The 22,831-nt window shown below is 47.0% G+C and overlaps 1 protein-coding gene across 1 annotated transcript; it reads right to left on the minus strand.

Annotated features, from left to right (window-relative positions):
- Positions 1 to 11,636: 11,636 nt before the first annotated feature.
- On the minus strand, positions 11,637 to 22,278 carry MTNR1B (melatonin receptor 1B). The gene is made up of 2 exons (XM_008149162.3): positions 22,025 to 22,278; positions 11,637 to 12,555 (listed from the first exon to the last, which is right to left on the minus strand). Exons 1-2 carry the CDS (start codon positions 22,248 to 22,250, stop codon positions 11,684 to 11,686), a joined length of 1,098 nt encoding a protein of 365 aa, XP_008147384.1. The 5' UTR covers positions 22,251 to 22,278; the 3' UTR covers positions 11,637 to 11,683.
- Positions 22,279 to 22,831: the final 553 nt, after the last annotated feature.

Genomic DNA, 22,831 nt, shown 5'->3' on the forward strand with positions numbered 1-22,831 from the left:
CTGGTCCGTTGGGATCTCTACTAGCTTCAGTAGAGCAGAAGAAAGATTGTGTGAATCTGATAACTTGAGGACATTTAAAAGCTTTATTCTTTATCCATTCCATATAGCCTATCAAAAGATTCTCTGGAGTTGTCTGTTTATTCACTCATTCAGTTTAGATTTATTACGCACTTGCTATATATTATATATACTATATTAAACACAGAAAGAACAAAATTAGCTAAGAAACAGACCTTGCTCCCAAACAATTTATAGCCTCTTTAGGGAACACACAAGTGTAAACATGTTTTGTTTATAAAAGTTATGATAAAGGTAAGTACAAGGCACAGCAGTGGCCCAAAGTGGGAATACACCAGCCCGGGGAAGAGCAGAAACATATCTGAGTACTACAGGTTAAATATGAGCCCACAAGGTGGAAGAAGGCCTGCCAGGCCATCCAACAGAGCCAGCACAGACAGAGGCACAGGCCACAGCTGGCCTGGAGCCCTGAGGTAACAATGGTGAGGGATTCCAGGAGCTGGAAGACAGAGAAGATGCTGTTGATGAAGTAGGAGAGACAAGCAAGGAAAAAATCATAAAGGGCTTTTGAACTTCATAAATGTGAAGACATGCAGGAGTGATTTTCATAGGGAGATGAAATGATCATTTTCACATTTTGGAAAAATAACTTCGGTTGGAGTATGGAAACTAGATCAGAGGAAAGTGATATTAGGGCCACAGAGACACATGGGATTGTAAGAACCAGGCTATTATGATTTTATCTATATAGAGAGATGATAAGAGAACCTGTGATAGGTTAAGGAGCCATATTGTTTTTCTCTTCTTCAAGCTACATTAATACTGATTCATCATTTAAAGAGGAAAAATAAGAGATTTTTATTGGCAATTGGGTAAACTTGACAACAGAGTATGTACATAAACCGAAAACTGGGCAATAAAAGTTAGCTACAAATAAACTCTTGAGAAGATTTTTCTAAGTCTTATTAAAATAAGAGAGACTTCAAAGTCACTAATCATCCGAGAGATGCAAATCAAAACGACCATAAGGTATCATCTCACACCTGTCAGAATGGCTATCATCAACGAATCAACAAACTACAAGTGCTGGCGAGGATGCAGAGAAAAAGGAACCCTCGTGCACTGCTGGTGGGAATGCAGACTGGTGCAGCCACTGTGGAGAACAGTATGGAGTTGCCTCAAAAAACTAAAAATGGGACTCCCATTTGACCCAGTGATCCCACGTTTAGGAATATATCCCAAGAAACTAGAAACACCAATTAGAAAGGATATATGCACCCCTATGTTCATAGCAGCACAATTTACAATAGCTAAGATTTGGAAACAGCCTAAGTGCCCATCAGCAGATGAGTGGATTAAAAAAACTGTGGTACATCTACACAATGGAATACTACACTGCGGTAAAAAAGGAGTTCTTACCACTTGCAGCAGCATGGATGGAACTGGAGAGCATTATGCTAAATGAAATAAGCCAGTCAGAGAAAGATAAATATCATATGATCTCACTCACTTATGGAATATAATGAACAACATAAACTGATGAACAAAAATAGATCCAGAGACAGAGAAACATCGATCAGACCATTAAACCTCAGAGGGAAGGTAGGGGAGGGCGGTGGTAAGGGGGAGAGATCAACCAAACGACTTGTATGCATGCATATAAGCCTAACCAATGGACACAGACAACAGGGGGATGAGGGCATGAGTGGGGGGGATAGGGGAGTAATGGGGGAATAAGGACACATATGTAACACCTTAATCAATAAAGAAATTTTAAAAAAAATAAGAGAGACTTAATCCTAGGCTACATTATAAATTCCATCCAACCTAATTTCCCTGACTGAAATTTTGAGAAGGGGACATCATCTTTTTGAGGTCTAAACCGTAACTTTAGTTCAAAACAATGTCTCTGGCCTGGCTGGCGTGGCTCAGTGGTTGAACATCAACCTATGAACCAGGAGGCTCAATCCCCAGTGTGGGGCTGTGCAGGAGGCAGTCGATCAATGATTCTCTCTCATCATTGATGTTTCTCTCTCTCTCCCTCTCCTTCCTCTCTGAAATCAATAAAGATATATTTTTTAAAAAATAATGACTTTGACTTTGGTATAGTATAGGTTTGGTTTGGTATAGGAATAACTAATGAGGCAAGCAATTCTCTATAAGTATTCTTGAAAGAGGCTCCCAGCAGATGGGGGAGGAGTGTTCCCCACTTAAGCAGCAGAGGTCTGGAAGCTAATATGTTTGGAAAACAGCTCCTCCCCATGGTTCCCCCAGGATATAACCCACGGCATTTCCTTATGAACTGAAAACAAACATGTGCATTTCCTTTCGTCTTAGAAATTTGAAGCTTTATCTTTATCCGAATTTATATTTTCTATTCATTTAATATCAAGTTGGTCAGTTAATATTTGGGGAGGGTCAAGAGCCACTCCTGATCTGGTCCTAACATGTGAAGTTTCCAGCGATTCACGGCAGGTGTCATCCATCTCAAGATACTGAAAGCTCATGGGAAGAGAATTAGACAGGAAATCGGAGGCTACATCAAATGGGAGAGTCACTGGGCAGGTTCGCTTCTATCTTTCCTGATAAAGGCTCTGCCACTTGTCATAGGATATGGTTGTTGTGGTGACAGCATAGAGCAGGATGGGATGGAGGGTGAGTAGGGAGGGTAAACTGTGGCAATAAAGTAAAACATGACAAGGTAAAGAGCTTGGGCATGCTTGTTTGGACTGGGGTAACCTTGTGCAAGCCTTAAGACCTCCATAGCCTGCTGCCATGATGAGGCCAAGACCTAGGATTGGTTCCTGTCCTCCCTGTCACGGGCTGGGACCGTCCCACTGTGCCTGGCTCATTTTACTCATTTTTGATTATTTTTTCTTGAGGTTACTGTCATCTCCCAACGCTATCCTGCTTCCTTCACCACCGCTCCGGCAATCCATCAATCTTTGTCTGCCTGCTTATGCCTAAACTTTCACTAGAAGCAGGATGCCTGTGCAAATAAGGACTGTGGTGTGCCATCACGTGTTTTTCCTCAGCAGCACACCCAAACCTGAGCTCCAACCACACGGGAGCCCCGTGACATGCATAAAACACCCAGCACAGTGCCAGGGGCATGATTCTAGTAGGATTACATAAGAGAAAGAAGTAGATAAATCTCTCAAAATACCAAACCAAGTGTACAAAACACAAGAGAAAGGAGAGCTGCAACAACAGGAAAGGGTAATCCCAGGATACCTAGGCTGATGTGCTTTGATGTGTGGATTGCCTGTGGGTGTAAGAGAACGAAAGAGACTTAGAATCACCAAGTACTTTCAAAAGAACTGGAAGAAGCCTATTTTTGTAAAGCCAAACATAACTCTAAATTATAACAGAGACCTTCCTTTTAGGATTTTGCCTTAGGAGTGGGGGAAACAAGGATTTTACATTCCCTTTGACTTGTGCTCCTTAAATGCTTTGGGAATCTTTAAAATCACTTTTAGAATAAGCTTGTTTTGCCCTGGTCATGCGCATGGCTCCATGTTGGCATCGTCACATTAAATATAGGTGCCAGTGCAAAGAGCAATAAAACAAATACACGCACAGCTGTAATATGAGGCAAAGGGAAGTAAGTAGCACCAAGAGTGTGTGAGTGTGTGTAGGACATCACGCAAGGACATCATGCATGACCATCACGCCGGTCTCTGAGAGGAATGGTGTGTAGTTGTGGACCTTGAGTTGTCAGGTCTGAGTACATGCTTCTGCAGAGATCCTCAGAAAGCCTCTTGGCCAAGCCAAGCGAAGTTCATTGGGCAGAGTGGGTGAAGGAGGACACCACATTAACAGCTTCGTAGTATCTCCGAAGAGGCAAGTCAGGGAGGGTATTTGTAAGGTTTGGGGGGGGGGGGGGACTAGGTTTAGTGGTTTAAGGTGAGTTCCAGTGGGTAACTAGCTGGGATTGGGCAAGTTTTGTGACCGGATAGTTTACGATTAGCCAATCCTGAGAAGTAAGTTGTTGTCTACTGAGAAGCCATTTGCCCAGATGGATACAATCTATTGTCCTTATAGCAGAGCCGTTTGCCGAGATAAACAAACTCTGTCTGAAGCTATGGGTTTATAAGGATTTCCTGGAACACACCGTGAAATTAGATATGAGTATAAAACCTTATCTTCCTGGGCAAAAATTTTCATGAAACAAATGGTGAGGTTTTGTGGACACAGATGGTCTCCAGTCTCTGTTTCATAGTTAAGGTCTGAGGTTGCAGGTAGTCTCAATTTCCAGGTCAGTGCTTAGGATGAGTTAGAAGATAACAGGAGATGAAGCTGGAAGGGTGGGTTGTTCTAAGCCACGGTGACTTAACTGCCAGGTAGCAGAATAAATAAATAAGCTGGAATAACCTACTTGAAATCTGTACACTTTATCACTGCAGTGTTGCTAGCTTTGGTCATCTTGCTTTCTCTTCACATTACTACTACCCCCAGGTAAAGTTTCCTCTGTATTTTTCCTAGAATTACTGTCTTCTAAATGGTCCCCCACCCTCTGATCTCTCTCCTTTCCATCCTTTCGACCTCCTACTCTCAAAGTATTCTTGCCAACATATGACTTGGGCCCTGCCATCCTCCCAGTCCCACCCCCACCCCCGATCATTGAGCTCTTGAACTCTAATGAGTAAGCCTTCTGCTAGGTCCTGACCCTTTCCACTCATTTCCAACCCCTGCAATATCCTGCGTTCATGAACACCTGCCATGCCTTCATACCCCACCCTGATGTCTGAAGAGCTGGGAGGACACTGTAGATGAGGTGGGATTAAGAGGGGAAGGGTGTGATTTACAAAGACACCCTCTACCAAAGTCTGTGAAAAAGACTCAAATAGAAATCAATGCATGGTGCTTGAGTTTTAGTGGACTTTAGATTTTATTTTCTTTAAAAGTGGCTTTCTAAGCTGTGTGCTCAGTGTACTAAAAACAAACAAACAAAAACCTGGTTTTAAGAGTGTAGCCCTGGCTGGTGTGTTTCACTGGTTAGAGCGTTGGCCTGCACACTGAAGGATTGTGGGTTCAATTCCCAATCAAGGGTGTGCACCTAGGTTACAGGTTAGATCCCCATTCTGTTCTGGGCGAATGGGGGAGGCAGCCAATTGATGTGTCTCTCTCACATCAATATTTCTTTCTTTCTCTCTCTCTCCCCCTCCCTCCCTCCCTCCTCCCTGGTCCCTTCCACTCTCTCTAAAAAAAAAAAATAAATCAATCAATGAAAAAAATATCCTCTGGTGAGGATTAACAAAAAAAAAAAAAGAAAGAAAGAAAGAAAAGGAAAGGAAAGGAAATGAAAGGAAAGGAAAGGAAAGGAAAGGAAAGGAAAGGAAAGAAAAAAAGAAAAGAAAAGAAAAGAAAAGAAAAGAAAAGAAAAGAGTAAATAAAGTGCTTCCCCTCAATCTTGCCTACCAGTTTCTCCCTCATTATATATGAAGTTCTAAGGATGGGACAACTACTTTGTGCCAGACCCAGTGTCAGGAACTTGACTACACACAGTCGTTCAATCCACTCCATAACCAGAAGAGTTGGCTATTATTCTCCACATTTCACAGAAAAGGAACCTGGGTGCTGAGAATTCACTCACACAAGCAAGCTAGGTTCTCTCATTGCTAGAACGTGACAGGTATTTCATTTCAGATCTGTTTGACCCCCAGATCATGCTGTCTTGGAGGCTGAATTTGCAAACCCAAATTTCAAAGGGACCCACGGCAACTCCATCCATCTCCATTCCATAGCAGCCTGCCTCATTCTCGTACACCTGCTCCTTCTTCCAGTGACCCGGTTGCTCATGTTGATCAGCCATAGCCCACAGAGAGGCCTTCCACTCACACCTCTTCTCCCCCAGCACAATGCTGCTACTACCAACCCTACTACTGATACTGTTCTTCCCTCTGCTGCCCGCCCCCCGCCCCGCTCAAACTCTGCTAACACTATGAGCACTTTCTCTGGGTCATCTGAGCACTCTGCAGACATTATTACATTGCCTTCTGGGAAGTGGGGCAGGGGAGGGGGTTTTGAGGCATTTACAAAAGTATTTTAGTTTAAACCATTAATAGGTTGAATTCTTCCATTATTTTCCTCATGAGCATTTGACTTCACATAGACAGAAACTAACATAACTGTTTCTGATTCTGACAGATCTGTCATCTCAGAAGTTCTCCTGCAGCTTTCCCTTGTATCAGGAATGTTTTCCCTGAACCTCGGGCAACCACAGGTCACACTGTACCGGGGATGATCGATTTGCACCTATTGTCTTTACATACTCATTAACAGTTCCTTCTTTCATTTCCAAAGTATTTGATTATCCTACTTAAACCTGCTACTGCAGCTAAGGAGAAACAGTAAACATTTTGCAAGACTGTAGGGCTCACTACCGCTGTCACTACACTCCTCTCAGAAAGCCTTTCCCAGCGGGCATCTTGGCTGACATCATGTACCTATCACCTGCTTGCTTCTCCTGGCCCAGGTGGGGGGGCTCTGTTCCTGTGAGTGATGCTGGGTGTGTATGCACAGTGACTATCTGCATTCTTACCGAGTGTTCGTGCCATTCCAAGAATGGACTTCATCCTTCTCTTCGCAGAATGAAGAAGAAAATAATGTGATTTGTAATCTGTACTAAGGAAAACAAACAGTCAAGAGAAACCTGAGGGCAGAGAATTCTCATGCCCCACAGGATGAATTTCCCTGCTAAGTCAAGTCTTCCTTAGAATGCATCCGTCACCCACATTGGTGTGCAGGCCCCGTCTGCAGGGTGATGGTGGTACAGAACCTGATTTTGAAACTGCAACTTGATCAAAGATTAATAAGCTTGTATTTCTTGACTTCTTATGTGTAATTAGAAAAATGTAGAGCTACTTGGCCATTCAAGAACAAGTACTCCTGATTAGGGATTTCCTGAAAAGAAAGCACCCCCTGAGAGATAGTCGAATTGAAGGAGGAAGCCAAGTTGAGAATATTTTGAAGGAAAAACTGCTTGCTGGGAGGCAATCTAAATTGATACCAGTGTCGGTGTGCCTGTCAAATGAATAGGCACGTTATGAAATATTTACACAATGGGGCCATGATTCAGACCTTATCTCAGCAGTCACACGCTACCTCATAATGGATGCATGTCTAACGAGTCTTGTCTCAGACCAACTCCCACAGTGGTGGGCAGATGTGATTGTTCTGCTTTATAGATGAGGCTTGGAGAGAGGCCCATACTCCCCCATATGAACTCAGTTAGGTGGATCCGTGTATACATTTAGGCAAGTTACTTAACTTGAGCTTCCCTTATTCCTCCATAAAATGGCAATAACAACACCTAACCCATGGAAATGATGCGTAGAAAGCGCCACGGCAGACACTCAGTCAGTGGTAAATGGCCTTGTAACTATGGCTGTGATCCTTCTCCTCCTCTCCTTCACATCACTGCCCCTCTCCCCCACAGTCAGGGTTCTAGCAGGAAAGCCTAGAAAAGGGTTTTCTCCTTGCATTAGAAGCCCCTCCCTCTCATGGGACTGTGAACTGCTCAGACGGCAGAAACCACGTGTGACTCATCTGAAGTCCCCGTCCTGCCAAACCCCGCGCACAGTGCTGACACAGGTGAGGCAGGCAGTCCGTGAAAGAGTCCAAGTGTGGCAGCCGCCTTAGCACGTGACAAATCAGCGCCACCATCCGCCTCTCATCCCTGGCCTGTCATTTGGCTGTGCACACTGGCTACCTGGCGCATGTCGGTGGCAGACCGCTTCATTTCACCAGGCCTTCTGTTGGCCTAGCTTCAGGGTGGCGTCACCCAGTGTGCACATTTTGACCTGGTGGCTTGCTGATCTCCAAGCCTCTACCTGATTATCATAAAAAAAAAAAAAACCCGCACCAATGCTCTATGAGTGCACTTCAGATCTGATTATAATTTGTCGGCTTGAGATTTTTCAAAAAGAGGAAACAGAACTCTATTACTAGTTATAGTCTTTCCCACTGCCCCCCTGAAAAACATTTCATTCCGCTGTGATTATTTTTTCTTTGACCACGGTTATTTAGATGTGCTTAATTTGCAATACGGAAAGGTGCAGGGAAGAGTTAACATAGCAGGTCTGCGACTGGCATCCTTAGAAAGGCCTGCTTGTGAGGTTGGCTTTGGTGGCATCAGGGAACTGGATTTCAAGAGGGTTTCCACCATTCTGCACCTGATAAGAGCGGCTCATTGAACATAAACTATTTATGCAAATATTGCGCTTTATGATGAACACCAACTTTCTCTGGGGAGTCTGCCAGGCAGAGGGTGCCTGTGTGACTAACCTCCAGATAAAAATCCTGGACATCTAGGCTCAGGCCAGGTTCTCTGGCAGATAACGCTTCATGCTTGTTGCCAGAATAACTGTTCCCCGTGTGACTCCATCAGGAGCGGTCTCTTGGAAATTGGTACCTGTTTTCAGCCAGATTTTCCCCATGTCGTTACTAATTTTGCTTTGTTTAATTTTCTCTGCTCTGTCCAGTTTTCTGTTAAGCCCTTCAAACAAACTTTTCATGTCTGATATTATATTTTTCATTTCAACAACCCCCTTTTTGGTGTAGACTGCATCTCTATACTAAAATTCGCCATCACACGTGTTATCCACCTTTCCACCCCAGCTTTTAACACATCTGTCAAAGTTATCTTAAAGTCCTTGTCTTCGGATTCCAACCTTTGCACCATCTCTGGGTCTTCTTCTATTGATGAGTCTTCTCTTGTTCCTGGGCCACATTGCCTTTCCTCTGTGCATGTCTCATAATGTGAAAAGAACAGTCAAAACAGAAGTAGAATACATTAATCCCCAGGAACGGACACGCCCATTCTCCTGTCAGGCTTCTAGTGGGGTAGGGGGTCGGCCTCAGTCTAATTTGTAGTGACCTGGGACTAGCCTTTGTTGCAACTTTAGTCAGATTCTGTTCAATACTAGCTGCAAACATTCTGAAGGTAGAACTACAGGATGTTCTCTTGATTAAGCCGCCCACTCGGTGGTACTTTTTATGGCAGCCCCAGCAAACTGATACAGATGGAGAGGAAGGTTGCAAGGCGGTACCTTCAAACAAACTGTCCAGAGTCAAGAAATCAGAGGATGGATAGAGTTCCCACACTATTATAGCAAAATTGTCTTTATTTAAGTCACAGCCATTCCATGTGAATATGTACATGGCCCAATGTCCCAGGTTTTCCCCGTGCCCCTTCCTTCTCTCAGCTCCTGGACCATCATCCAAAACCTGTGGAAACATAAAAGGTCCCAGTGAGTGGATTGTCAGTGCTGGGATCTGGCAAACCAGGAAACCGAAGAGAGCTTTTGTTCCTCCAATCTGTTATTTATTGAGCCGCTCAGCTCAAAGCTAAGGATAAGGGGAGCACGAGGGGACACCTCGTTACCTCCAACAACAGGCATGAAGGGCAAATCCATGCCTTTGGCAGAGCAAATATATGCCTTACCTGGTCAGCTCATGCTCTGCCCAGAGCCAGGAAAAGTGGTCGTAGCTCAAGGAAAAGCCTTAGGCCTCATGAGTCTCTCAGACTGAGGTCTGAACTGGGAGGCCTCCTTGGGCAGGACTCTCCACACCCAGCAACTGGATCCCAAGTGCCAGCAACCAGAGCTGGAACACCTACACTTCTAACAGTTTGGTCCTGACCTCCAGGGGCTGAATCAGATTCCTAAGGGCCTTTCCCAGATTTCCACGCTGGAAACCTTGTTTGTGGAGCCCAGAGCATTTGCTAATGTTTAACAAGCTCCCAGGCAACAAGGTGACTAAGCACAGCACCGGGCCTGACTCCTCCCGTTACGTGGGAAGGAGAGCATCCATTCCAGTGCGGAAAGATCAGCATCTGGGCTCTTCCTCCGGGAAGCAGCGGCTGGCTGAGGGAGCTTCTCTCTCTCTTTGGAGCCCCTAGGCATTTTATATACTTGGGGTATGTACTCCACTCCACTTTGTTGATGGCCACACATTCTAAGGTGTATGTACAGGGGGAAGAGGGCCAACGTGGGTGCTGCCATCAGACAGACTTGGGCTCCACACTTAGCTTCGAATTCAACAGCTCTGTGAACTCAGGAAATCATCTCACTTCCTTGAGTTTCAGTTTCTTACCAAAAATATGGATAATAATATCCTCTCAAAGAGTGTGATAAGGATTAAGTGCAATAATACATACCTAGCATGTACCACAATGCCTGATACAAAGCTAACACCCAATAAATGTTAGCTGGTATTTTTTGTTAACATACTATGGCTTCTCAGAGGGCAGATAGCATGCCCTTCGTTGCTTCTGCTGGGCTGGTACTCGGTTAATATTTGTGGATTTGCAGAAGGCAGATAAGTCTGTTGGTGCTAAATGAAGACCTGATGTCTGCAAATAGCAAGTCCACAAACACACCAGCCGTCAGAAATTCGGATGGAGCTGCCCTTCTCCCACTTCCACACACATCTCTCCTTTCCCTTTCCTCCTGTTCCTTTGTGTGTGTGTGTGTGATTGCTTCTCTCCTTCAAGGCTGCCTTTCCTTTTGTGTAGTTAGAATCAGAGTAAAAACCAGTGATTACTCGGTGCTAGCCGTGTGCCAGGCATTGTCCTCCGCAGTTCATCACAACTACCCTACGAGGAACTGGATGATCCCATTTTAAGGCGAGGAACTGAGAAATACTGAGGTTAGGGAACTTGTCGCAAGTCCCTCAACTGAACTTGGTGAAATCAGGCAAGGAATCCAGGCAGATGTTGTGTTTCAAACACATGAAGAATGATGTGTAGCTCATTTGTGGTATGTGTCCATGTATAGTGTGATGTGTACATATATACAGATCACACATACTCTGTGTACCGGTTTATAATGCGGATTTTTTTTTCAATAGATGGAGTTACACATGTTGATATATATGCAATTTGATATGTATGCTATTTTGTTGTATTGACAGCAAGCTTCAACAGTTCATATGTCAAATTTTCTGAAGGTGTTAACATCATAGATATTTTTACGCTTACTATAGTGTGATGTGGTATGTACAACGTGTGTACATGTGATGTATGTACATGTATGTACATGTGATGTATGTACATGTATGTACATGTGACGTGGTGGCATGTACAATGTATATATGATGGTGTGTGTACAGGTGCATGCATGCATGTGTAGGGAAGGTCAGGGAGGGAGAATGTAGACCGCTTGCCCTCTGCACCCACCCCAGCCCCCTGAGGCCCCTACACAGCTACCCACCTTTCAGCTCTGCAGAGCCTGCTCTTTCATTCTTGCTGACTGGAAGATCTCCATTCCTGCCACCCCTCAGGGGGGGAAAAGAGAAAGCAGCAAGGAGACTAAGGGATTGAGAGCACCCGATGGGAAAGAATTGGCTTCTTCTGCCCCAGGCCTTTCTTATTCTGTCTCTTCTTTAGACCTTGTAGACGTCAAGCCTTGAATGCACCACTGAGTGTCTGCCAGGTCCAGGCCTATGCTCAGTGGGACATGGCCCCCAGTACCTGTAGTTGTCCATTGACCAGCCTGAACCAAGGGTGGTAACAGGCTTCTGTCCACAGGATGAAGTTCCACAAGTCATGTGCTGTCATGCTAACAGGACAGCACAGCAGGCTGTCTGATCTCACCCTTGGAGCAGGTTCACTCCTACCAGTGCTGAGTTTGCCGCCCAGCCAGTGTGTCTCAGATCCAGGCTAGAGAGCATCTGCCTGGACGGGGTGCTGGGCATTAACAACAGGTAGATCCTGGCCCTGTTGCCCCTCAGTGTGGCTGCCCCTGGAAGTGTCCTGAAAGCAGAACCACGGGTTCCAGAGGACCGAGACAATCTTCTTGTACTCCCTTCGGAAGTTCTGGTTCAGGAGCCCATAGATGATGGCATTGAGGCAGCTGTTGAAGTAAGCCAGGAAGTAGCTCGTGACAAAGAGCCCTTCTGGCACCCGAGGAGCCATTTCTTCTGGGCTGACGGCCACAGCAAGGCCGATGCAGTTCAGCGGGGCCCAGCAGATGGCGAAGATGACAAACACCACGAACATGGTGAGAAAGCTCCGGATGTCACTGGGCCGCAGGCGCAGCCTCCTCTCGGACTTGGCCTTCCTGCGGGCCTGCAGCACCAGCAGCCAGATGCGCAGGTAACAGAAGGACACGACAGCCATGGGGAGGAGGAAGTGGATGGCCACCACCGCCACGGTGTACTGGGTACTGGTCGTCTGGATAAAGGTGCAGGAGTAGATGCGTGGGTCATACTCCAGGGACCCCACGAAAAAGTTGGGCACCAAGGCCACCACGGTGAGGAGCCAGACGAGGCAGATGTAGAGCGGGGTGTGCCAGTGCCGGTAGATCCGGGTGTAGGCCACACTGTGGCAGATGTAGCAGTAGCGGTTGATGGCAATGGCAGTAATGTTGAAGACGGAGCAGATGACGCTCAGGCCCATCACAAAGGCACTGGCCTTGCAGTGCGCCTCCCCCATGGCCCAGCCGTCATGGAAGATGGCCATGAGGATGAGTGGGTAGGGGTACAAGGCCACCACCAGGTCAGCCAACGCCAGACTCACCAAGAACAAATTACCTGGAACGGGAAACAGGAAGCAGGAGTCAGGAGGAGACCTCGCGATTTCTATTCTGTAAAATGTTCTATTCTTTGTTCAGTTACTCCATAGTAGCTAACTGGGTTACTGTTAGTATTGGGAGTGGAAACCACGTGGCTTTTAGAGACACGGAGTTCTGGGTTCCAACTGCACCCCTGCTCACTAACTGTGTGACTGAAGCAGTTGCTCACTCTCTCCGAGACTCATTTTTCTCATTTGTAAACTGGGGATGATGCTGCTACTTTATACTGTAGCTGTGAGAATTAAATAATGATTCATCATGCTTGGGGACACAGCGGGTGCTCACGAATGGTAACTGGTTTCATGACAGGCACAGATGCTCCGTGGTTTTGATCCATTTAACTCCGGCAAGGATTCTGGGGAGAAGAATCTGAGAATCAGGAGTATGGACTTGCCATCCCTCCCCTCTTCCTGTCCACCTCCCGCATCTCTCTCTGACACTTTCCTTCTGCATCCTCTCCCCACTGGTTAGCAGGCACTTTCCAAGAGTTTTTAATTCATTTTTCTAAATGTGAATTGCATTTTGCAGGTGGCATGGAAGAAAGGTTTTGAGAACGGGAACGATGAGTTCTGGTGTTCCCCTGTCTGCCTTATCTGGGGCCTAAATGAAGCCATGTTGCCATGCTGCAGACACCTGGCATGGTGGCTCAGAGTCCAGTTCCATGGAGGAGAGGGGCTGTGGATGCTCCCCGTCTCACAGAATCCACGGGCCTCCCAGCTGTGCCTGCACATTCCCTCGCTTCCTGAACTGCCTCCCTCCTCTGAATAGAACATTCTCCAGCATCACCAAACTCAGCCATCTAGGGAGAGCCTCGGTAAACCTCAACAACCATCGATCAGTATGTTGTAGGCATGTTCTGGGCCAGCATCCCAGGGAGGAGACAGGACTTAATCCAAAAGAACACAGTCTCTGTTTCCAAACAAACACTGACTCATGAATGAAGCACCAAAAACCTGACTGTTTGGACCACATCAAGTTCCTAATGCCATTTGTTTTATGCACCAAGTGTCGTCCTCTCTGAGCCCCTACGGTGAGCTCAAAAGACACTCTCCCACCAGCAGAGGCCCTCGGGGACACACTGGGTGCTGGACACAGTGTTTCAAGTCCTCTGCCCTCTTGCCACATGGTGAAGAGTGGCTGACCACAGAGGGCAGGAGGAATGCATTCGCAGGGGGGACTCTCCAACGTGGCAAGGGCACTGATGCCCCACTGCCACCGTGCATCTGCTCTGCGCTCCAGAGGCCGATGTGACCAGCCCAGGGACCCAAGGGTCAGGCAGATGGGAAGAGTCCAAAAAGCACAGCGATTAGAGAGGCCGGGCTGTGGTCTGGCTTCAAAAGGATTCAGATAAAGGGAGCCTCAGAGCCACCCAGCTGGGGGTTCCTCTGGGTCAGACCTTTAAGTGAGGTGGACTCCAACTTGCAGTTAAGAACCTACAAGGTTCTTCAGCCCTCCCCTGTCCCAACACACATTCTCGCCCCGTCTCAACAAAGTCTCCATGGGACACGCTCCATGTGCCCTTGGCAACCTGGAAGGCCCACAGGCAGCCTTCCTGAAGTGGCTATTTTGGCCTCAGAGGTTTGGGGTCAACCCCACTCAGAACCAACAGAAAAGAAATCTGTTAGCTCCCTGGGAGTTCTCAGGACCTAACTACGCCTAAGTCCAGACAACTAGGTTAGGGCCTGATGGAGACAGGATGTAGAGGAGAGAAAGAGATCATCTAGACCAGTGGTCGGCAAACTCATTAGTCAACAGAGCCGAATATCAACAGTACAACAATTGAAATTTCTTTTGAGAGCCAAATTTTTTTAAAGTTAAACTATATAGGTAGGTACATTGTTATGAACTTAATTAGGGTACTCCTAGGCTGGCCTTTGCTAAAAACTCAAGGGGCCCAAGAGCCGCATGTGGCTAGCGAGCCGCAGTTTGCCGACCACTGATCTAGACAACTGGAGTGTTTGTGAGGTAGTGCGTGTCCCTGTCTCTTGAGACGTTCACATAGAGGTTGATGGTAAAGGAGACTCTGGCCTCAGATTGACCTGCAGGATTCCGTCCAAGCTACTATTTTAGGAAATCTATTTACGCAACGGGATCAAGCCCGTCGTGTTCTTTCTGGTTGATTCTGCAAGGCAAGCGATGCACACCTGAGGGTTTTCCTGGGGTGTGGAGGGGTCTCCTGCTTCTCCATTTAATTCCCAGCCTTGTTGGCTGTCTCCACTGGTAAGCTCTGTCTCTGACTCCCCTACTCAGACCTCATTTGGTCCCAAAAGAGTGAGGGATTTCCCTTCTCACAGTTCTTGCTTTCAGCTGAATTTTAAATGTCCCTGTCACATTTGGAGGTGGCGCTGGGAGTTGGAGTGACTTGGGATAATCTCAGTTCGGCCACTTTGTGCCCACGTGAACTTGGGCGAGTTAATGAACTTCTTTCTCTGTGATGATTCCTTCATCGGTTCCCTCCTTGCCTTTGGAAGGCTTCCTTCCCCCTCCTCATGCACATGCCACACGGCTGTTTTGATGAGGAAAACCGCTTCTTTCCAGCACAGGAATACTGGTCTCTGCCAGGCCTGCTAAGCAGCAAACAAGCTTTTGGTACTTGCCAGTACCTGGGGAGAAAGTCAAGAGCTGCTGGGAGCCGGTGCAAGCCCGTCCAGCTGTTTCCCCAGGAAAGTGAGTCAAGCTCTGCCATGTTAATGTGGCTCATCCCCTCGTAATGCCCCAAAGGCTGGCAAACAGCTGGTAAATAGTGGGGAGAACACATCCAACTCCACGTGGAAAGTGATTCAATTACTCTCCCCTATTACTCCGGCTGTTCTTAAAAGGCTGAAATCAGCGAGTTCATGCTGTACAGTTATCTGCCCAGATGTCATACTGTCTTCTGGCTTTCTTGACATCATTCTAAGTCAGGCGAATAAAATTCTGGTTTTGTCTCCCATCTGTAAGAAGTCAGGTCCTATCTGGATGACAGTCAAGGAAAGATCCGGTTCTCTATCCCTTTCTTCCCCAGACAGGTGAGGAATCAACCAGGATGCACACAGCCCAGGTCAGCATCCCGTGCACAGGCTTCTGATGAATATTTATGTCACAAGTCCCGGTGCGGCTTATTTCCATTTTCCTCCATCAGACAGGGCGTATTTAGCAAACACAGACAACAGGGTTCTGTTTACTCATATGTAATTCCCTTCCACATTCACACACAAAGCATAACCCTTCACCTATCAACCATCACAATTCCCGATTCCCTCTCCTGTCCCCTCCTCTCTCCTTCTTTCTGGGAAACCTATTTCTTGTTGAGGACCTGGTAAACTGGGAAAGAGCCGGTGAGTGTTGAGCTACCTAGTTTCCATCAGATAGGAGAATCCTGGAAGACAAAGCTACCTCTAAGCCCTTACCTCTCATCCTCGTGCCCACCCTGCATGGCCGGGAGAAGAGTTTGTTGGATTTAAATTGTCACGCGTCACTGTGTAGAAATACACAGTCATTGAGTAATTTACTCAACAAATACTGCTGAGTATCTGCTAGGCACTGGCTCTGCCTATGCCAGGGCTCAGGGAAACGTGGTGATCAAGATAGGCACACTCCCTCCCTTTACAAAGCTCAGGGTCTCAGAGAGGAGGTACTTACATAAAAACAAGATGCAGTGAGGATTATGATAAGGAAGTCAACAGATGGTCTATTATTTCTAACAGGATTAAAACTTCCGGTGCCTTGAGGTCTTTTCTATCTCCCACCCATTCAAATATGTAATACATTTACAGTATTGAGTACCTACCGTGCTTGGGTAGGCACAGTGATGAATGAAAGACATGGCCCCTACCGATGAGATGCCAACTGTGCTGTTGGGGGAGCAGACCCAGAAACAGTGGCCCTTCAGTGTGGTGAGAGCTGGGAGGAAGGCCAGAAGGAGATGGTGGGAACAGTGGGGAACAAATAAGCTGGCGTGGGACTGGGGGTAGTGTCGGGGGATGGAGCTACTTATGCAGGGTAATTCAAGAAGCTGGACAAAACCACCAAGACCCTGCAGCAGCTGCCTTCATCCCACAAATAGGACCCCTCAAATAGGATCTTGTATGGGAAAGGGCATAAGAAATGAAAGTGAGATCATCTTTATTACTTTCTAAGGATAGGCAAGTGAAATCATTGTGAACAGATCATTTATCAAAAACTTGATTTTCTTAAAAATACTAAAACAATGTCTTTTATGTTAATGTAAGCTGTTAATTCGATTCCCAAGTTATTTGAGGGCAGGAATTGTTTTCCTCAAAAATCGCATTATTTATGAAAATCCTAGAGTATGTGGATGGGTCATAAGGGCTGAACTGAAATCTAACTTCACTTTAATTAATGAAGGAAAGGATGGCAAAGCAAGCTAATAGTGTAAATAAAAATATGATAGGGGATATTTTAACTCCTTAAAATAAGAAAATATGTTTAAGAGCTTAAGCACTCATTTAAAAAAAAAAAGTAACTGTTTATTACAAAACATTCTGCCAGAATCATCAAAAGAGATCACTTGGAGACTCTTAGAGTAGCATTTTATTACCTAAATTATATGTCATAACAAAACAACAATTGGTAAAGCATCTTAAAGTTCATGATGTGTATTTACATAAATTGACTCACGTTTCTCAACAGAGTCCCTTAATGTTCAGAGTGTGATTTCCATTTTCTAGACCAAAAATCCAACACATGAATTATGTGACTTGCCTATAGCCACACAAGAGAAAAAGTGCAAAAAAAAAGAACAGAAACCAACAAAAAGAAATGTCAAGTGGATTAAGGGCAATGGTGTAGTTTCCTGGTCATCTCCAAAAGTGAGGAAGAATAGAAAAATTCCCGTTTAGCTTGGCAGTGAGGAGATCAACAGTGATATCAGCAGGGGCAAATTCTGCTGCATGTTGGAGAATAAACTTTCATGCTGTAGGTTCCACCTTCAAGGGAAGGAGAGTAGAGTGGACTTAAAAAGGTATGGCCTTTGATGGGGGATTTGCAGGATTGTTTTTTTCGTTCTTTTCCTCTCTTTCTTTCAAATGAGATTTGTATCTGACACGTAATAATCACATAGTAATATCAGCTATTATTTAGGATTGGTGTCTTTCTATTATGATTAGTTGCATAGGAAGAACAAGACAGAGGTTCAAAGTGTTGGAGTAGGATGCAGAGTGCTGGACTAGGATGCCTGTGAGGTAAGCTGTGAGAAGGCGGTGGTGAGGAGGGGGATAAAGAAAGTAAGAGGTGCCTATAAGATCCTTAAGAACTGAGAACTTGGAATTTACTTCCCAGCTCCGTAACTTCTACTCTTTCAGCAATAAATATGTAGAATGGTGAGACATAAGAACAACATCAGTATCTTCTCAGTTTTGCAGTGTATCATGCTAATACAGAATCCAACTTTCTGGGGTGGGGGAAAAGGCAGTCAAACCTGAAAGTCTTCATATCCCTGGGCTATGGAGAGCTACACTGTAAGAATTAAAGAAGATTATGAGCTTTCATGATTATTTGGCTAAAGATGTAATTATGGGATTAAAAATGTGTTCATTTTTGCTCGGGAAGAGATAATAAGGTCCTGTATTCAGAAATGAATTGTGAGGTTGGAGAGCTCAGGCAACCTCAGGGAGGGACTGCACGTTAGCCAAGTTCGGTCTACCTCTGATAACAAGCACTCCAAACCGGACAAACTCAGCAGTCCAAAGACACCTGTCACCTAGAGGCATCTCCATAGGAGGTCAGCAGTAGGACAGAGCCCCATGATGAAGGAGGCTCTCCTTACCCTGTAACGCCTGGAGGGCAAGGACTCTGGGTCAATTCAACAGTTCCTCCACACCTCTCAAGAGCCTTTGTCCAGGGCCAGCCTATTTATTTGCTTACTAGAGGCCTGGTGCATGACATTCGTGCACTCTGGTGGGGGGCAGGGGCCTCAGCCCGGCCTGTGCCCTCTCACAGTCTGGGAGCCATCGGGGGATGTCCACCTGATGGCTTAGGCCCGCTCCCGCCTAAGCCGGCAGGCAGACATCCTTAGCCCTGCTGTGGAGGCAGGAGAGGCTCCTGCCACCGCCAGTGCTCTCGCCAGCCATGAGCCCGGCTTCTGGCTGAGCATCGTCCCCCTCCTGTGGGAGCGCACTGACCACAGGGGGCAGCTCCTGCTTTGAGCTTCTGTCCCCTGGTGGTCAGTGCTCAGCATAGTGACCGGTCTTTCAGTTGTTGGGTCGCTTAGGCTTTTATATATATAGATGTCTGCTGAGAAGGGAAGGAAGGTAGAAGGAAACATAAAAATGAAGGAGAGTTTCTTTATCTTTTAAACACTGGAGACCCCTGTATGTGTGTGTATGTGTTGGCTAAAGGGAAAGAGGCAGACATTAAAAACACAGAAAAGAGAGAAGGACTTTGATGGAGGAAGGTTCCAGAACAGCATGGGAAGGAAGAGATAGTAAAAATCCAGGGACTGACATTGGGGAGGTCCAGTCTGGGGTAAGAGTAGCAGTGCCAGGTACAGGGAAAGTCCTCAGCTGCTGTCAGGAGCGCCCCAAGTGGGACAGGTACCCAGGAAGCACACCCTGAGAAGGATGAGATGCCAACCCTGTGCCAAGCGTGCTGTGCGAGGCTCTGAGAAGACAGCAGAGTGAGCACATGCCTGGCCTGACCTTCTAAGTACAGTCAGTTCCCTGCATCTGTCTCCCCCCTCCCCACCCCCCCATCCCTCCTGTCTGCCCTTTTCTAGTTCCACCTCTGAAAAAGTCAACCCAATGCCTACAGCAATAGAAGTGGCAGACAGGACAGTCCTGAAAAAAAAAAAAAAAAAGAGGACAATGACGCTGACCACTTACCCTGCCATCAGGAACAGCCCTGCTAAGAATGACAGGGGTCTGCCCCACAGAGAAACTGGGTTTGTAATAGTCAGGTAAAGGATACTGATGTCTGCTATGAAAGATGCTATGGCCTTAATATGAACTGTGTGCCTTGGTTATCGGAAATACGTGTTCTCATTGTCATGCCTATCTTCTTAACACCAAGGAATTAAGGAACCAGACTTAATTACAGAAAGGTCTGAGATAGGTGTTTCTTAAAGGAAACCCAAACTCTTTAATAAGAGAAGACCTGATTAATAGTGGAGTGAATGGTGCTAACCAAAATTCAGTTTTGTTTTGTTTTTTTTTTGGGTTTTTTTTAAATATATTTTATTGATTTTTTACAGAGAGGAAGGGAGAGGGATAGAGAGTTAGAAACATTGATGAGAAAGAAGCATCAATTCAGCTACCTCCTGCACACCCCCAACTGGGGATGTGCTCGCAACCAAGGTACATGCCCTTGACCAGAATCGAACCTGGGACCCTTCAGTTAGCAGGCCAATGCTCTATCCACTAAGCCAAACAGGTTTGGGCCAAAATTCAGTTTTTAAACTATATAATTATTTTAAGAGGAAGGGAGAGGAAGAGAGAGGTAGAAACATCAATAAGAGAGAATGGTTGATTGCCTCCTGCACCCCCACCCCCCTGACTGGATGGGGAATCAAGCCTGCAACTCAGGCATGTGCCCTGAGTGGGAATCAAACCATGACCTTCTGGTTCATGGGTTGACACTCAACCACTGAGCCTCAGCATCCAGGCTCAAAGTTAAGTTTTTAAGCACCTTCTGAAATCTCACTCTGCCAACATTATTTTAAGTCAATACTATGATTTTTCATTACTATCATTAATAAAGCCAGTGGTAAAATAAGAACTGGTTAAATTGCATGCCTAGAGCAGTCCCCAGTGTGTGAGGAATCAATGTCATGTAGATATAGTGTTAAATTTTTATTTTCTGGTGCTGAGCTGTACTGACTCAACAGGAGGCAGGAAGGATGGAATAGAGGACGTGCCAGAAATGTAACACACGCACGACCTGCTCCGACCATGCTCTCAAATCACTAAGGTTTCTGTGAGCCCTGCTAGGAGTGCAGAAAAGGCCAGCAGGTCAGAAGAGGGGAAGCGGCACACTCCGCCCTCAGCCACCACCTCTCTCATGGCAGGCGGCCCCCAGTACTGAGCAGGGCCACAGCCCCACCAGGCCTGCTCTCAACACCCCATCCTTCAGGGAGAGAGGTGGCCAGTGTCAGAACCTGGAGGGCACGGTCCTGCTTGCCCCTGTCCCTCTGTGAAGGAAATGAATGTTTGTGGCTGCTGCAAATAGACGATGTGACAGACAGTATTAAATACAGCTTTCGAATCATAACCTGCTCTTTCCTAATATACAGGCTTTTCCTCAAAGGACACAATAATACCTTGAAAATATTCCAAATAATACTAGCCACCGCTACTGAAAGGGCTGAGTTAGAAAACTTACTTCTTCTTAAGATATTGTTTTCCATAGTAGGGACAGAAGCTCACTTTTGTTGTTTGTTTGTTTGTTCTTTGGATAAAAATCCTAGAGTCACAGGGCCACCCGAAATGTAAACATAGAGCCATTGACTAAAAATGGCCATTCTGAACAGTCTAGCTCCTTAGGAACGCATGTTAAGCTATATAGTTGGCTTTCTGCTGTTATCTTTTCATTTTAACTCACGCCGGTGTATGAGTAGCCTCTAAGGCCCAAACTAGGAAATTACAAATTGACAAACAGGTCATTGAGCTTCTTCCCAAGCAGAAATGGTCAGCACACTCCCAGGACCCTCCAGGGCCAGAGTTCACTACTCCCTCCCTCCCTCTGGTTGTGTCCCCTTGCAGACCTGAGAATGGGAAAACAGGAACGAGAGTGGGCTGGAAGGGGGAAAATATTTTCAAGACTGCAGCACTATTTGGCCAAATCGTTGTTTTAATCCTCGATCAATCTCACGAATGCCCTGTCCTCAGGACAAAAGCAAACCAACAAATAAACAACCAAAACACACCACCTCAAAGCAACCCAGCTGGGTCCAGGCAGAGCCTGCAGATTTCCGCATTTGCACTCTCTGGGTTGGAACTGGATCTTCAAATGGCCTGGAGGTAAGTTCCTGACACAAAACCACCGGAATGCTTCCATCAATCCACTCATTGTCTTAGCAAATATTTTCTAAGCACCTATTGCGCTGGAGGGGAAAGGAAGAAGTATTCAAGATCCTGAGATCTCTGTGGCCAGAGGAGCCCAATCTGGACCGGCACAAGCTGCAGCTCCAGGGAGGGCGAGGCTGTCCAGCCGCGTGGGTACCCACAGCTCCTGCGCCCCGCCACCAAGGGCGCAAGAAAAACTTCCCCCAAGTCATGCCAGCACTGGTGCGCCAAGTGCGCCCTCAGCAACTCCAAGAGGCGAGCGTCAGAGCCGCACGTCGGAGCGGAAGGCAGCAACTCATACTAACTTTTGAGTTCATGACCAAACTTGGGGACTAGATTAGAGAGAAACGAACGGGGGACCCCGGCACCGAGGAGGGACTGGGCGGCGGATTGCGAGGTCAAGGGCCCCGAAGCGGGCGTGGCGCTCACCTGCGTAGTTCCGGAGCTTGCGGTTCCTGAGCACCGAGAGGATGACCAGCAGGTTGCCCAGCACGTCCACCACGGTGGTGAAGACGAGCACGGAGAAGAGAGCGGGCGCCACCCAGGGAGGCCGAGGGTACCCGGACGGCTGCCCGCCGCCCGCTCCGGGCCAGCCCGGGCGCAAGGCCCGCCCGCCCGCCTCGCAGCAGTTGCGGAAGGATCCGTTCTCGGGCATCTTGGACCCCCGTGCGCCGCGCTCCCGCCGCCGCGCCGCCCCCTCCGGCCGCCGCCAGAGGTGCAGTGCGCAGTGGAGCGCTCCGCGGCCCGGCGGGAGGCCAGTGGGGAGGGAGCTGACGGAGATAATTAAGCCCCGGCAGGGGGCGGAGAACAACGTGGGGACAGGAGGAGGACTTGGGGTGCAGGCTTTGCCAAAAGGAGTTGGGTTCCTTGGTAGTTTGCTCAGGAGCAGCTGCGATGGAGCTGCTTGCCCTGCCACCCAGAGACCAGCACGTGTCTCGTCCCGCTCAGACTTCCGTTTCTGAGCGCCAGGATCCCCCCTTCTCCCCCTCCCCGCGCCCCCCAGAAGCTGTGCTTAGAGGGGGGGACACCCAGGTGTGCAGACTGGATAAGGTGCTGGTGGTCCAGACCTGCTGTTGTCTGAAGGGCAAAGCCTAGCTCTAAAGAGAAGGCAATCCCCAGGCTGTGGGAACACGGCCCAGAGCGAAGTAGGGTGGAAAGTTACACCCTAGGCAGCTGCAGGAGAAAGGTGAAGCTGTGCTGCTCATTGAGCACTTGCTGTTTCTCGTGGGAGGCATT

The sequence above is a fragment of the Eptesicus fuscus genome, chromosome 13 (assembly GCF_027574615.1).
Source record: "Eptesicus fuscus isolate TK198812 chromosome 13, DD_ASM_mEF_20220401, whole genome shotgun sequence".
NCBI classification, from domain to species: Eukaryota; Metazoa; Chordata; class Mammalia; order Chiroptera; family Vespertilionidae; genus Eptesicus; species Eptesicus fuscus.